This window comes from Mustela nigripes, chromosome 5, assembly GCF_022355385.1.
Source record: "Mustela nigripes isolate SB6536 chromosome 5, MUSNIG.SB6536, whole genome shotgun sequence".
Taxonomy (NCBI): Eukaryota; Metazoa; Chordata; class Mammalia; order Carnivora; family Mustelidae; genus Mustela; species Mustela nigripes.
In genome coordinates, this window is record NC_081561.1 from 3665771 (window position 1) to 3683225 (window position 17455).

The window sequence follows — 17455 nt, forward strand, 5'->3', positions numbered from 1 at the left end:
ACATTGTCTACATGGGACTCCTACCCATGTTGTCAGAGGCAAGAAGCAGACAAAATATATTAAAAATCACTTTACGTTATTCCTAACATCTTCCCACAAGGTAACTGAAAAGTATAAAGCCAGAAAATAAGTAAAACATCAAACCCACAACCTTCCTCCTCCCTATGAGTTTGTGACTGTTTTAGTAAACACCAGCTACAAAGAAATGAGATATAACCATGCCTGACAAAGGAATTAATATAGCCAACAAATGTGTTAGATCAGTGGAGGACATTTTTCTTCACCCCAAATACTAACAAATTGCTGAGATTTGCCCGTCCAGTACCAATGATGAGGGCTCAAGTCCAGACCATATAAGGCTACAGGTGGACACAGGAGACTGTGGGAACGTTGGGCTCTATATAAACTTAGAGAAAAAAAAATGAGAACAACTCTTAAAGCACCCAAGAGAATGCTGAGCCCAGACCCAACAGTAGCGGTACTTGGTATGTTCTGGAACCAAGTGCAGAATGTCCGATTAGACACTGGATTTGGAAGTGCACAGAATGTGAACCCAGAAAATTCTGGAGGGAAGCAAAAGCCCTCCATATCAGCTAAGGGCGGTCCCCCACTTCTCCAAGCAATTATGTGAACCCTCCATGTCCTGCAGTGAGCCCTGAGCCCGAGCTGAAAACCAGGACAGAGTGTTGGGTGACACTGCCTGAGAAAACTTTTTAGGAACTGCTGAGACCACTGAAGTTTGTGCTTCCAAAAGACTGCCATCCCAAACCACCAGCACGCAGAGCAATACTGCCAACGAATTTCTTCAAGACAGTCGTGAAGGCTCCTACTTACGTAATGCATACAAGGTAAGAATTATTCCAGCCAAGCAGAATCCTTCAAAGAACCTGAGTGTGCTGAACATTGTCACATTCACGGACAGTGCCACGGTTAGTCCAAAGATCAGAATGAAGATGATGGAGAACAGCAGCACAGGCCGCCGGCCGACCCTGCATATGGAGAGGGGAAAAAATGAGGAAGCATCGTTAGACAGGGCTGCAATGCTCGGCGCGGACCCCCAGGACCCAGCCAGCGATCAACAGATGCGGAATGAGTCCTGGATTAAAAGGCTCTGTGGCATCCAGACCCAATCTGGTGGATCTAGAGTGGAGAGGCCCTCTGGGTCAATTCAGCCCCAAACCTTGCTTTGAACAAAAGGGGGCAGAGGTCCAAACAGCCACCAAATGGAACTGAGACAGGGACCCGATTCCTCTTTGTAAGTCTCTTTCTGAGGGCAAAGAGGGATGATCCAAGGCAAGTGTAACAAAATCAGCAAAACTCCCTAAACACAAACCTTGACACACCCAGCACAGAACGTCTTGAGAAATCACTGACCTTTGGAATTGGCTGCAGAGTCAACACAAACACTGAGCCAAGTCACTTCGTTTCCTTTCTCTGGGCTGTTAACTAGTCCTACCTGACCTCCCAGGGAGGCTATCAGAGTCCAGGACCCGTCCGACAGCTGCTGATCTGTTTCAGCTACAAGATGAGAAATAGTTTTAAAGGGATCACAGACTAAACTAAGAGAGTCTGAACTTTAACTTAGGAGTGTTGACCTGGAAGTGAAGCCCACCAGGCAGCAAGGGGCTTGGAAAGAACCTGGCCAACTATGTTTCGGGAAAGGGCAGCGCTCACGCAAAGTTGGCGGGTTACAGAGCGCGCTGGTGCGAGACCAGCAACCACTAGGGGGCGATGTGCTTCTAGGTGTGGCTGGCAGGGCAGAGGGGGTGGTCCCAGGAATGAGGGGTCACTAGTTGTCATCCATCCTTCCCAAAGTATCTTTCCACCTTTTCCTTCAACACTCTCCACCACACAAATTACTATAATAAATCCAGCTTGAACTGGAAGGATAGCTCACAGAAAAACTGGAGTATCTGCCAAGGGGGAAAAAAATCTACATCCGGCACCTCAAACACCTACAGAGTAGCCATATGGCTTAAACTCACCTACACATCCTTGTGACAGTCTCACGACAAATAAAAACATAAAGGTAGATTCGTGGCCCAGGGCTTGGGGTAAGAATGGGGAATGACTGGAAGTGAACACAAGATTTCCCTTCAAGGTGATGGAAGTGTTTTACATTTAGAGTGTGGTGATGGTTCTATAGCTCTGTCTACATACTAAAATTCCCTGAATTACACCTTAAAATGGGTGAGCTTCATGGTATGTAAGTTATCTCGCAATAAAGCTGTTAAGAAAGAAGCAAATACTTAGTAACGCATGTCCTGTGAAAGAAACAGATGTAATTTGGAGAAAATTTGGGGGCGGGAACTACAGAGCACAATTTCACTCATCATTTCTTAGGCTTCTAACCAATCTTGTCAGTCACACGGGTTTAGTGAGATGAGGCCAGGGCTACGAACTCCACGCTGATGTGAGTCAACCCTCTTATCAGAGTTTTTAGGCATTACTTCTCTTGACTGGTGCCGGGATCCTTAAGCCCTTGTCACGGAAGACTCTATAGGTTGTTTTATGCAAACCCAATTCACTTAAAGAAATAAATTTGGAATCTGACTTAGCTGGTCTCTTAAAAACGAAGCTGAGATCTAACTTCTCCATTGTTATTTTCCCTTCCTTGTCTGTAAAATGAGGATCACTGTCTGACGTCACAGCGTTACTGAGATCGTTAAGAGAGGTGATGGATATAGGTGCAATGCATTCCACAGAGCAAATAGTTAAAGGTTTAGCTCATATGATTCCTCCCTACACGTCTATAGTCTGGATGCCCCCCAAACATGGTTTTCCCTTTTCCGATACTTTAGAAAAGATCATTGTGGTTTTTGTTTTTGTTTTGTTTGTTTTTTAACTTGTAGAAACTGCTCTAAATCTCTCCCTCCCAAGTGGTTCCTTACATCAGTAAATAATACAAATTGTTTTTAGGAACTAGGGGGCAAACGTCAGGTGTGGAGATGTGCAGGTGATGTAGTGGGCACTCAGCAAACGTTATGGTCATTGGAGTTTTAGCGTGAACGGGCTTCCTTCAGAGCGGCGTCCCCTCAGAGACGACAGACAAAACCACACTCCAAAATCCATGAACACAGAGGTGGGAGTTAAAGTGGGCCGGGTAGTGGCTCTCATGGCTGTCCACGTCCTACTACTCAGAGCCTGTGCATATGTCACCCTGCATGGGAGGGTGACAGCTGCAAAAGAGGTTAAAGACCCTGAGCCCAGGTGACGATTCTGGTGGATCCAATCTAAGTACGTGGAAGTCCTCTTCTGGCCGTAGGGAACAGAGAGGTGGCCACGAGAGCAGCGGCTGTCATGGCAGGCTCTGCGGCTAGCTAGGAAAGAGGCCACGAGCCAAGGAGTGTGGGCAGTTGCTGGAAGCTGGAAAAAGTGAGGAAGAGGATCCCTTCCTGGAGCCTCCAGAAATACAACTCTGCTGGCTCCTTGATTTTAGCCTTATGTGAACTACAGAACCGGAAGTGAATAAATGCAGGCCACCATGTGTGTGCGAACTCATCACAGTAGCCATAGGGAAATAATAGAGGGTCTCGACAGGAAGGAGATACCCCACGTAAAAAGAGTGATCTGAGGAGATTTCAGTAAAGGGATTACTCGCAAAAGGCTGGGCAAGCTGTGAGAGCAACCTTGGGGCTGGCAACGGAAACGGGAACGATGGTCTTGGAACTCAGAAAGAGAGGCGTGGCATGTGGAGGGGCCCTGAGCGGGAGGCAGCCAGCCCCTGGCAGCCTTGCAAAGACCCAGCTGGAGACAAAAACGGCCTCCCCACTCTCATCTCTCTCTCTCAGACCTCCAGCTGGTGTTCGCTGCCCTTGGCCAGCCTCAGCCAGGAGCTAGAGGGCAAGGGGTCCCCTCTGGCACAGCCTCGAAAGGCCAGGGCCCGGGGCCAGCTGGACAGGATGCAGAGGGCTCCTGGAGGGAGAGGCATGCAACATCCCCGTAACAGAACCAATACTGGAGGGAAGGGGGCTCACTCAGCAGGGGCATGGGCAGGGCTGCTCCCTCCCAAACATCTAAGCTAACACGCTATAGGGCAGCATAGGACGTAGATCCCCAAGCAAGACGTGGGTGAGACACTGTAACTTTTTAAAGAAAAAAGTGTCCGGGGGCTCCTGGCTGGTTCAGCCTGTAGGGCATGTGACTGTCGATCTCAGGGTCATGAGTTCAAGCCCCATTGGGTGTGGAGATTAATTTTTTTAAAAATTATATAAAAAAGTGTCTTACTGGAGTTTCACTATGTGCTGACTTCAGTCTTAGAAACTTAACCTCTGACCTCATCAACTTCCCCATGCCGCCATGACACGGGTGCTGACAGCTGTGAGGTCTGGAGTTCCCTCTAAATGTGCTTATTTCCCTTTCGGCACGGCCCCAGCAAGGAGTCAACGGTCAAAAATAAATGAATAAATAAAGGGTGGAAAACACCAAACTTTCAAACTGGAACTAAAGTCCACTCTAGATGTTCCAGCACCGCAGCACAAAGCAGGCGGCCCTGCCTCTCTGGGGACCCCCTGCCCACGCACAGTGGACCATAGAGGCAACAGTGGCTCTGGGGACCTAAAGAGAAGACTGCCAACCCCCTCTCCCTTTTGTCCCTGGGCCCCTTGTGTGATCAGGGGTGCCACACGGCAGCTATGTACAAGAAGTAAGAATTCTCCAGCAAGCCCCTCAGGTCCCTTCCCTCCTTGGGAGCTTTGCTGTCGCTAAAGAAACCTGGCTTAGCTGCCCACCAAAAAAAATTAAATTAAAAAAAAAAAAAAAAAGAAAAAGAAATCACAAAACCAAATTCTAGTTTAAGCCATTATAGACGGATCCATTCATGGAAGTCCATATTAACTTTCCCGATGGTGTCACTGAATAAGGACACCCAAACCTCGGCCAAGTCTGCATTTTTTAGAAAGAAGTGGCATAGATTACATTAGTATCTCTCCCGAACTTATTTCAGTGCAAAATACTGGGAAACAAAAGTCCTCATGGTTAAAATACTGGAATTAGAGTACGTTTCAGATTAGTATAGTTTGCTCTGAAAACCTGTAAGCTCAAGGATTTGGTTAAAAAAAAAAACTACACTCCCCCTACTTCCCCCCACTGCCGATCCTGCCCTCCCCAAAAAAAGAAAAAAAGTCCCTCCAGGGGGCCCTGGTATAGGTTTTCAGAGGTCACTGACAGCTTCTCTGTTGCTGTTCCCAGGGAATGTGTCCTTAAGAAGCATTTACAAATGATGATTAAGCAAATTCTGAACACACAGGAAATCACTTACTTGTAAATGCAAATCAACTCCCAAATAGATGTTTGCTTTTGGAAAGAAACATCTAGAATCTGAGAGTGGTTTCAGAACCTCTGTGGGCCCCACGACCCCCATACAGGCTCTTGCCAGAGTGCCTCAACCCACTCTGTCAGCTAACCAGGGAACGGGGGTAAATGCAGAGCAAAGCCACAGATGTAAGGGATTTGCTCCAAATCACTCTTGGCCCTTGCGATGTCACTGGGTCCAAGTTGTCCTTAGTCAGAGAAAGTTCTTTTAAAGATAAAAGAACGTCAAGGTCGGGGAGAGGCGCCGGCAACCCCACACCTTTCTCCTGGAGCAGCCCTGTTACTGGAAACCCCCATGAACACTGGGCGCTGGCCTCCCTGCTCAGACGTGTGCTCACTGTGGCCTTCGTGAACACAGGGGGCTGTCGCACACTCGTGAAGAGTGTGACACACTCGGGAGCCACTGGGCTTCGGTTCAAATCTGGACTCTCCAACTTGAAATCTGAGTGAACTTAGGGATTTTTACTTAGACTTCTGTGCTTCTGTTTTTCCACTGTAAACAGATACTAAATCGTACCTACTTACCAGGGGTGCTCTGAGGATGGGATATTTTAATGCGTGGAAATGTTTAGTACCATGCCTGGCAACAATAATCAATCAGGAAGTGGTAGCTGCTAATACTGTTGCCATTGTCATCGTTACTGTTACTGTAACTCTTTTCACGACCCTTCTCTGTCTTCCTAACCTTATCACCTTGTCATGAACCACACGCTTCGCTCCAGGCACGAAGAACTCCCTACCCACACAAGTAAAGCATATACATTCTCATCTCTGGCCACCACCCTCCCTCTGCCTGCAGTACCCATCCGTTACCCAAATGCTGTCCACTTGCCAAGGTCCGGCTCCCCAGGGGCCCTGCAGAAGCGTCTCCTGGTCAAGCCTACTGTAGAACTGTGCCTGTCTGCAATCTGGGTGGTGTTTCGAGATGCCCATCGGCACCGCCCTAGCCATTTGGATCAAGTGGGTAGAGTCTCTAGCTCATCCCCTCCCCATTTTTTTCGATGCATCTTGTATATCTACCTCCACAGAGCCTTGCACCTATGCCCTCAAGCTCTTCCCGACTAAACAATAAACACCAGGAGCAGATGGGGCTGTGTTACGTGCAGGTGTTGCTAGATTCTCGCGGCTGGAAAATTGCAATGAATTTAAATTCTCCTTGGAAAGGGGTGGTTATAAGCACTGGCCAAGGCTCTTAGTTCTGAGTTCTTCAGGTGACGGCTTCGGCCCTCTGTGGCAGCACCAACACCAGGGCCGAGAAAAGACTCGGTAACAGTAAGCTAACACTGACCACTCTTCTTTAGCCAGCAAAGGCTTGCTGTGGCTTCCAAAGGTTCGGGCAGCGGGCACATTGGTACTCACCAGTCAGCAATGCATCCAGTTATTAGGTAGCCAAAGATTAATCCAACCAGTAAGGAGAACTTAGCGATATGGACCTTCCAGGCATTATCACACACAAGATCCCACTAGAGAGGGGCAAATAGAAAATAAATCAGAGAGAAACATACACAGAGGCCAGCTATAGTTAATCACAAGGGCAATACAATCACTACAGCAAGGGGCAGGACCCCATTCGTAGCACCAAGTCACACATACCATGAAAAGACCTCCCTTCAGTGGGTTTGAAATTCTACAATGAGAAAAAGAATTTGCCCACAAAAGGCAGTGTAATGTTTTAGTCTGGGACAGATTATAAATGTCCGCAAGCAGCACCCCAGGAAATGTCGGGGTCATGTGTTCTTCTGCCCCAGCTACCAAAGGGACCGTAACAGAGAAGACTGGATGGTCCCTGTGGCCAGCACCCCTTCTCACCCACAGAACTGGCACTCGCCCAGAGAACAGAAGACCCTGCCAACTTCTGGCACAGGGGATCGTGACACAAGGCAATGAAAAGCACCTTCTGTGTTTCCATCCCCAAGACCTCCCCCACACTTTGTGAGTAGTCTTAAACACAAAGTTAACAGTTAATGTTGAAATATCATTTGAAAAGCATTCTTTCTCTCTCGTAAATGTCCCTTCCGTTTCCCCTTATTCCATTCTAAAGCTATCTGCTCCACCTAAAGGGAAAGCCAATCAATTCATGAATATAACATTTAATCTCTTCTTACAATTCAGTTCTATTGTTCAATAAACAAACAAACAAACAAACAAATAAATAAATAAAACAAGTCTCCAAGTTTTTGTCGCCCTTTTGCAGAAGTAGGAGACAAACCCACATTTGTTCCCTGGAAGTGATGTGCATCCAAGCGGAAGACCTATGAGGACAGGGTGCTCAGATCCCCAAACAGCTTACATTCCGGCTTCAGGAACAAATGGGCAGGGTCTTGGCTGGTGACACTATGAAGCCTGCAGCCCCCCCACCCCATATCACCCAACTGAATGTCCTCCTCCTGGTAGAAATAAGTGGCTAAAGAACTTCAGGTCAGTGGAGATGGGGAGATGCACATCGAGGTAGAGGGGATGGAAATATCAGAAGCAGGATTTGTTGGGGTGAAACCTGATCTTAGCTTTATCTTACTCAAATTGTCCCCCCTGACCCTTTGTCTGTCCATCTTGAGACACAGAGTATAATGCAGGGGATCCTTACAGGGCACTGTAAGCTCTGGTCCTGCTCTCTGTTTTCAAACTTCTGGTAAGCACGATGGAGCACCCCCCACCCTCGAGCCTTAGCTGTGGGTCTTGACTTCAACATGCTTCTGCACTGGCCACCACAGATGGAAGCGCCTGGCCTGGACAAAGCCAGAAGGCAGCCTCCTGTCACATCATCCCCCGGACTCCTTGGGACGCATATTTGCTCACTGATGCACCCAAGGCATGTTTGAATTTCCAGATTCCAGAGGCCTGGGGAGAGTAACTTACTCCTCTACCCATCTGCTTCCAAAGGGATGTCCAATGCCAGGCTCAGGAAAAGGGAGGCACAGACTGCATGGGACCCTGTCAACAAAGGGTGGTGTGGGCATGGTTCTCGTCAAGAATGATTCATGTGTCTGGGGAGCAGGCACTGCTGGTTTCACAGAATCGTAAGAATTCAGATACAGGAGTTCTTCAGAGGGTGAACCTTCTCCTGTTTCTACTCCAGAGGGTGAACCTTCTCCTGTGTCTACTCCAGTGGTCCTCAAAATGCGCTCCAGCGGCTGGCAGCCCCGGCATCACGTGGGAACATGCTGGAAATACAAATTCTTGGGCTCCACCCCAGACACGCAGAGTGAGAACTCCAGGGGTAAGGCACAGGAATGCAGTGTGCAAGCGTTCCAGGCGATTCTGGGGTCCGCTCAAGCCTGGGAACCAGTGGCCAGCCCTGTCTTGCCATTTCCCTGTCACTCAGAAGATGATGAATGAGCTCTGCAGTCCTGGGCTGGGGTTCAACCAACTCTCCACGAGCGGGATGCAGCCAAACACTGCACGAAACACGCACAACGGTGCTGTTGTCTTGCACTGCAAATGCAGGACTGTACGAGGAGACTATCAGTGGGCTAATCAATAGTCATCTGTCTGTTGTTTGTAGGAGTAAATATGTTTTTAAGAAAACACCTTTTAGGGTGGTACCCAGCTTGAGAAATGCAGGTCCTGCCTTCTCATGGGAGTTACAGCACCCTAACTAACTGTGTGTGTCTATCCTGTGTCCCCTGCCATGTGTGTCTATCCTGTGTCCCTGCCATTTCTGGATGGACTGCTCTCCTCTCCGCCCAGCACAGGACCCTACCCACGAAGTAGTCAGTTCCAAGAGTAAGAGCCCCATCTCTAAGCACACCTGGATAACCTAAAGAAGAGGTGCTTACAACACCAACACCTGGAATCGTGACCACCCCAATCACATCACACGGTCCTGCACCCGGTGTGGCACATTCTTGGCAGGAGAGGGACCTGGTCCCCCCGCTGCTGCGGAGGCGGCCACCAGCTGCCGGCTCAGGGTGCAGAGGGGACAGAGAACCACTCGCTCACACCTCCCCCCAGACTTCCCATTGATGAGTTTATCTGAGGGTAAGGGATGCAAAGAGCACATTATGCTTAGATTAGATGGCCCGGAGACAAAAGAGATTTTAATAAAAGCATTCAGGGACTTTGGGGGGGAAACGCCGATACTGTTGTGAACTCAGCCACGTGAGCAATAACCCTACCTGACCTTGGGCAGCTTTAGTTGCTACCTAGTTAGACTTCTCGTGGTCACTTCACCGCACAACTTCTATCAATTAACAATGCTGGAGGGGAACAAAACAAAACAAAACTAAAAAACAGAGGAGACAGACAGAACTGCTCCCACGGCCAGTGGGGAGAGGAAGCTTGGCCCAAAGCATCCCGTAGCACTGCTGCTCTCAGCCTCAGGGAGGGGCAGGGATCCCGGGGTAGGGCAGCCAGCTGCAATCTCCACGGCCTCATTCCCGCACAAGATTGGACAACATCTCTTAAGTCAAGAAGCAAACTAACTCTAGGCTTCCTGTGATAAGCTTCCTCTCATGCCTGGGCATCTGTCTGTAACACCATCCTGGAGGCACATTCTAGAAGCGGGGGAGGGGAGGGCCGGCAGAATCCAGTAGGACGGTCTCCCTTTGTTTGACTTCAACCTCCCAGATTGACAAACAAGAGCTGGGAAGACAAAATGTGTTCAGACACAGTAATAGCTCCCAAAGAACGTCATAAGTATGAGGAAGCTTTGAGATCACCTTTGCTCTTAAAATTTGTTCTCACGCTCCTGATAAGATAGGGCCATTGGCCATTTCGCTAAGCAGGGACTAAGAGACTTCTAAAAATCTACAATGTACACTGGGCTTTGTCTCTGGTGTGACGCTTGCCTCTCCAGCCTCTGCACACCACCCCATCAACCACCAAATCCAGAGGATTCTTCCTTTCCAACGTATCCCGCACCTGCTGCCCACACTCCAGCTTCACCCCAGGCAGCCTGGCTGAGTTGGACGGGGTAGCGAGGGCATTCCCACAGTGGGAGCTGGAAGGCTAAAGACACCACTTCTGAACTCCCTCCCAGCTACGTTTCTAATGGGGTTTATGTTCGGGCCATCAGCTGCACACCCCAAGGTAACTTCCAGCAGACAGCCTAGATCTAAGTTTGGGGATGACTTGCATTAGGACGACTGAGCAGCAGGGACCACAAGGGACATCCACTCTGCTGTTCAGATCTGCTGGGGTTTGGTCTGGAGTGGGCTCAGGCGTCCTCTTGAGCCAGCAGTTGGAGGGTGACTTCCTGACTCCCTGGCCCCCTCACTGTGACCCGATTCCAGAGGCACACTAGTTCTGGGGAGTTGTTCTAGGACACCTATTGGAGGCAGTCTGCAGCTGCTCCTGCAGTTTAGTGAATACTGTTTCCCTGTATTCCGTCCCAATCTCCTTAAATACCTAGAGTAACTTCTGTCATCTGCATGTTGTACCCTTGTTCCTGATTCAGCTTCCTTGGGATGGGGCTTGTAGAGTGAGAACAGGATGTGGACCATGCCACCATTCTCTCTTCCTGAACTCATAGGAGCCTCTCCATGTATTAACTCCAGCCTCCCTCAAATCCATTCCCTACAGAACAATGAAAACAACCCCCTAATTAGGCATGTTAACACTTCATCAGCAGGTTTAACACAAGCATAAAAGTGTTAAAGTCATGGCCCCATTTCACAATCTTAGGCTTGCTCTCTTTGCCATCGTCCCAAGACCAGCGACAGTCTTTGGTGATGCCACAGGACACTTGCCAGCCATGACTAAACAGTGAGACAGATGACCCCAAAAAGTGGTTTCAATTTTAGCTGCATGTGTTCCATTTAAAAAAAAAAAAAAAAAAAGGCAGAGGTTATGGAAAATCTGTAAATCTGGCAGACCATTTTCTACCTGTATGGTTTAAGGACAAGATAAAAGAAAAGAAATAAAATTTACATTACTTTCAAAGGAATGCTCTCACTGCTTGACTTGCCAGAGTAGAAAAATACTCATCAAGGAAACTAATGAAATTTCCAAAGAAGATGCAAAAATAAATGGGACACAAGGAAAATAACCTTATTTTCAACAAGAATAAACTCTATGAAAAAGTAAGTGTAAAACAAGAACATAAAAATATTGGAAGAAAACAGATAACTTGTCCAGCTTTGAAGTGGCAATGAAATCCCTAAAGATAAAAACCAAGGGGAATTAAAAAAAAAAAAAAAACTACCTAAGGAAAAAATTCAGAGATTTTATAATCTAGTAAAAGTTTAACTCATACTATTTAATTACTATTCATTTAAATTATTTAAGTTATGCAAATTACTGCTTAAATGATTTATTTAACTTACTAATTGAAACTTCCCACATTAGGGGTGCCTGGGTGGCTCAGTCAGTTAAGTGTCTGACTCTTGATTTCTGGTCAGGTCATGATCTCAGGGCCCTGAGATCGAGCCCCAAGTCAGACACCATGCTGGGCTTGGAGGCTGCCTAAGATTCTGTCTCTCCCTCTGCCCCTCCCCCAGGTCGTGCACACATGTGCATATACACTCTCTCTCTCTAAAAAAAAAAAAAAAAAAAAAAAAAAAAAAATCCAAAAAAACCTTCCATGCACTAAAAATACCATAAACAAAATTATAAAGTTTTATATTTGTTAAATATATTGCAGGGAATCTGAATAGGCCACTCCAAAATCTGCCAGTTTGGCATAAGGCTCCTTTTGAGCTGAAGGCAACATGAACAGAAAGAAGACTTCTTGAGAGGTTCTCTGACTGAAAAGCAGAAACTTCTGAGAAATGAGGACCGCCACAAAGCCCCTCTCCCGGGGAAGTTTTATGGCCGTGAAGAAGACAGAAAGTCTGCACAGAGATGGGTCTGCAAACAAAACTTACTAAAATAACCCTGACTTCCATCAGTGTCCCCACGTATTCATCTGCCCACCTTTGCCTACCCCAACCCCGCCACTCCCACCCCGACCCCCACCAAAAGAGCCAAAACCCTTTTCCTTTGTCTTGTCACATCTCTACAAATTTCCTGTTCTTTGTGAAGATGTTGGATTAGCCTGAATTCTCACACCCCCTTGGGTTCCTCTCCTATGTGTGCACCCTGCATGTGTTAATAAACTCAAGTTTTTCTCTTGTTAATCTAACTTTTGCCAGTCTAATTTCCAGGGCCCCAGCCACAGAGCCTGGGAGGGTAGGAGAAATAGTGATTTTTTACTCCCCAACAATAACTAAAGAGTTAATATCCTTGATATTTAATGAGCATTTATGTAACAATACAGACTAATATTCCAACCAGAAATTGGTAAAGGATCCAGTTAACAAAATATGAAACAAATTGGTTAAAAAAACTCTTGGGAAATACTCAATTCTACTAATGTATATCAAAGCACAATATTTTGTTTTCAAAAAAAAAATTTTTTTTTAATCTCCCAAAGATGTAGGAGAAACACAGAGGTACAAATCTGTACTAGGAGTGTAAACTAGACACTGTGTTTCTGGAAGGCAGTTTAACAATACACATCACATTACTTCAAACAGTGTACTCTCTATCCCAGCAATTCCCCTTCTTGGAACTTTTTCCAAGGAAATGATCCAGAGATGGCCACAGAGGCCCCAGTGCCATGATGTTCACTGGTTGTTAACTTATAAGAATAAAAAGTGGTAACTTGACTAAATGTGCAGAGATACTATACTTCCATTAGGAATTTTGCTTTTGAGGGGCACCTGGGTGGCTCAGTCAGTTAAGTGTCTGCCTTTAGCTCAGGTCATGATTCCAGGGTCCTGGGATTGAGCCCTACGTCAGGCTCCCTGCTCAGTAGGGAACCTGCTTCTCCCTCTTCCTCTGCTCTTCTACCTGCTTGTGCTCATTCTCATTCTCTCTCTCTTTCGCAAATAAATATTTAAAAAAAATTTTGCTTTTGATATACACAATATTACTCAACTATTAAAAAAATGAGATCTTGCCACATGTGACAACATAGATGGACCTCGAGGATCTCCTACCAAGTGAAATAGGTCATAAAAAGAAAAATATCATACAATTTCACTTATATGTGGAATCTAAATATAACACAGGTGAATGAACAAACAGAAACAGACTCAGAAATGCAGAGAACAAACTGGTGGCTGCTAAAAGGGACGGGGGTGGGGGGATGGGTGGAATAAGTGAAGGGGCTTAAGAGGTACAAACCTTCCAGGTAGAAAATAAATAAGTCATGTGAATGGAAAGTATGGCATAAGGAACACAGCCAAAAATGTTGTAATATGTATGTAATATGTAATATGTAATATGTATGATGACAGATGGTAACTGTACTCACGGTGATGGGCACTGAGTAGTATAGACTTGCTGAATCACTGCTGTACTCCTGAAACTGACCTAACACCATATGTCAACCTCTACTTCAATTAAAACAAAAGCTGCCTTTGGAAACTAATGATTAAGAAAAACGCTCATGATATCATGGCATGAGAAAACCTCAGAATAAAAACAAAAACACAAAACACAAAAACCAGTGAATAGAAGAGATATTCATGTATATGGGGAGATTATCAGAAAAAAAACTATTTAAAGTGATCGTTGCTGGAGGGTGGAATTAAAACTGAATTTTATTTATTTATTTATTTAGACAGGTGTTTTCTTTCTTTTTTTAAATTAATTAATTAATTTGACACAGAGAAAGAGAGTGAAGAAGTGGAAGTAGACAGAGAGGGAGAGAAAGCACTCAAGCAGACTCCCCGCTGGGCACAGAGCCCCAACCAGGGCTCCATCCCAGGATCCGGAAATCATGAACGTAGCCGAAAGCAAGAGTCAGCCGTTACCCAGGTGAGCTACCCAGGTGCCCCAAGACTGAGTTTTATTTTTGAGTTTGTATTTTTCTTGACTTCTTCAAACTTTCTACAATTAATCTACAAACCGTATAACGAGAGAAAAATATAGGTAAATATATATATGTCCATGGCGGCAGGTGGAATGAGTGGACATTAGGGTTAAGACAAAAGTCATTAAAAATGACAAATAACCCTTTTCAAGGATATTCATTTTAATACAATCTAAAAACTTAAGCCTTGAAAGAAACCACATCTTCAGAGCCTAAAGTTTACTTATGTTAATGTGTATTGACTAAAGCCAAAAAAAAAAAAAACAAAAGTTTCTTAGAAATGGGAAAAAGAAAATTTTCCCCAAGTCTCATCTCTTGTAGTGGAGATCCCCCTCTGAGCCCGCTCTGTTAGAAACCACAGGCTTTCACAGATCCCACTGCAAGTCCTCTGTGCTAAACCTGAGGATAGTCAATTGAGATAAAAGGAAACACTCCTGCTCAGCACTACAAAGGGGATAATGCCACTTAAAATTTCAGAAGCTTAAACAAACCTCCTGAGTTGCAGGAATTTAGAGAAATATAAGGTCAGCATTGTTCTGCCACCTCCACCCCCACACCCCGCCCCTACCACCAAAACATGAACCTCCATTTTCTCTACCAGAGATTGGCGGTCTCTACATTTCCGAACTGGAAACAACAGAAATGTACAAGAACACACATGTCCACCTGCAAGACTAGTCCCAGATGGACAAGAGAAACACGCTACGTGAGCCAGACTCATAAAGCACATTAGCTATGTTTAGACAGCCTATGCTACCTTGTGTGTTTAAGTATTTTTTTAAAATCTAGCAGTACATAGATTTATTTTTCCCTAAAAGACTCCATCAAAATTCAAGATATGCTGCATGTTTTGAAAACCCCAAATTGCTCTCTGCTTTTTGCATCTAAGCTCATCCTCTAATTTTAGGAGATTCACTGTCAACAGTAGCCAAAACAACTGCCAATTAAAGTTGGCATCGTTGCAAGCTTCCTTAAATGACATAATGAATGCCCTTGCCAGGTACTCTGGAAGATTTTTTTTTTCAGTTTTGTTTCTCTGTTTTTCATTAATTGCTACTCAAATTGCTCTTCAATTTTCTTTTTGTTTCTGAACTTAGTGCCAAGAAAACCGAACATGGCCTGTTGAAGGAAACCGTGGTACCAGAAGTCTGTTGCAAGCCTGTTCATGCTAAGTGTAGGACGCGCTTAGCCTAGAAATCCCGCATTCCCTGTCATTTGCAGGAAACCCATCCCAAACCACAGCACTGAAGCTGGTTACACTTCTTAAACTTCGCAATGCCCCGTTTCTGATGGATATAGGAATTTTAGATTCATTCTAACCCTCACGCGGTGATCTTGGTCTTGTTTCTTTGGGTATTTTAGCAATGACAACTGTGACTGCGGGCTGTCCTTCTGCTGTCACCTTCCCTGGAAGAGAGCAGGAAGCTACAATGCTTCAGCTGTTGATAACTGGGGGCTTCCCCGGTTCCTCCTGAATTTCACCATTTTTAAAGGGCTAGAAATAGAAAATTTCTGCCGAAGAGGATTTTAAAAGGAGATGGGAAAATAACCACCTAACAGGCCCATAGTAGTTGAGGTAGGATCATCTATGGGAGATGCTGAATTTCTCCTGGATTTTTTCTTGAAGGAAATACAGATACATGTTATTCTAAGAGGAGGTTTACATTATTGAATGTTCCTATTCATTTGGTATAATGCCCTCTATGGCATTTGGGGAAAAGAATATATACCCAACAAGGCAGCAGAAATTATAAATAAGTAATGCCCTTCTATCAACCAAAACCTTGGAGAGTCTTTCCAAATTCTGCAATGCATATTTTACTAATGGCCCTCACCAACTACCTCTAAAAGGAGAAATTAAGAGTAAGCCCTATAAATTAAAAAGGCCTGTTGCAAAACCAGCAGGCAAGAAAGAAAACTCCCCACAGTTCTAAGCATTAATTAGGAGGAACTATTAATGTCCTTCGAACGCACTAACATATACTAAGGAACAGGAAGAATTTTAACTTGAAAAATTAAAAAGTTGCTTCGTATGTGACTAGAGAATATCTTTTAGTAGGATATAATGTATGAGCAAAACTTGGACTATAACATTAACATTTAAAATAGCTCCACTAATTCTGGAAGGAGCCAAGCATGGAAAACTTTTGACGGTAGGGTCAGGGGACCTTTGGAATGAGAAGAATTTGAAGACCCAGGTGATCCATCACTGAAGAATTCAGAAGCTAAAGGAAAATCATCTTTCACTTGCTGCACACAAATGCCTCAATCCCTTCCCATCGGTTGGCAGGCTCTGATCGGACTTAACACAGGCCTGTTAATTCCCTTTTTGACCCGAGTTGCCCCTCACCTCCTATTCACATGCCTGCCCCACCCCGCTTGCCCTCCCTTGCCGTGGTCCAGCCACGTCAGAGCACCCGCCAGCTCCCCAAAAGCCTCATGCTGTTTACCTGCATCGCTCTTCTGCACCTGCCCCACAATACCCACAGAGACCCCAAGTTTTCTGGATCAATGCCTACTCAAAGGGTCAGACTCTTTTCAACCCAAATTATTTAACATGGTGTATCCATCCCCTGTGGGCCCTAGTATGCTGACTTCCTATACTGCTTGCTGCTTCTTCTGTCAATGAACATATATTACCTTTGTAAACACACAAGTGAAGAGGGAAAGGGGTATGAAATCACAAAGATTCAAATGAACACTTTTCCATATCTCTATTGAGTTTACTCAACTGAGGGGAGTCTCTTCTTCCTACACTGGATCGGGTCTCCATCCTCTGTACTCCTATGGCACCGTCTCTCAGGATAAACACCCAGACTACATATCACGATGTATTATAATTGACTATTGTTTACAACTTTTTCTTCACTGGCTCAGGGGTCAGCAAACTACAGTCTGTTGGCCCAGTATGGCCCTTCCACCTGTTCTATAAATAAAGTTTTATTGGAACACAGCCACAGTCATTCAGGTACGGTCTTTGGCGGCTTAGGCACCACCACTGCTTATGTAGAGTTGAGTAGTTACAACAGAGACCTTATGGCCTGCAAAGCTGAAAATACTTATTTGGCCCTTCACAGTTAAAGGTCGTAACCCTGGAACTACACTGTGAGTCCCTGGAAGAAAGACATCGTGTCTTATCTCTATGATCCTAGTCTCCAGGCTAATGTCTGGAAGGGAGAAGGTACAAAGGTACATCCTCAGGCAGGAACTCCCACTCCCAGATGTCAAAATGTTCTTTGGGTTTGCTTGTGTTCCTGGTGCCATGTACCTCCTAACCCTTTTTTCCTTTGGGATCATTTCTTCAAATATAATTTAATTTAAATAATTAATACATAATTATTACAT

General features: G+C 45.4%; 1 protein-coding gene across 2 annotated transcripts in view; it reads right to left on the reverse strand.

Annotated features, from left to right (window-relative positions):
- The window catches only part of SLC22A23 (solute carrier family 22 member 23), a 171196-nt gene that overhangs the window by 126586 nt on the left and 27155 nt on the right, over positions 1-17455 (reverse strand). For both annotated transcript variants that reach the window (XM_059399355.1, XM_059399354.1), the window contains exons 2-3: positions 6673-6776; positions 835-989 (exon numbers count right to left, since the gene is read on the reverse strand). In XM_059399355.1, coding sequence (XP_059255338.1) covers positions 835-989; positions 6673-6776 — 259 coding nt within the window. The remainder of the gene's footprint in view (positions 1-834; positions 990-6672; positions 6777-17455) is intronic.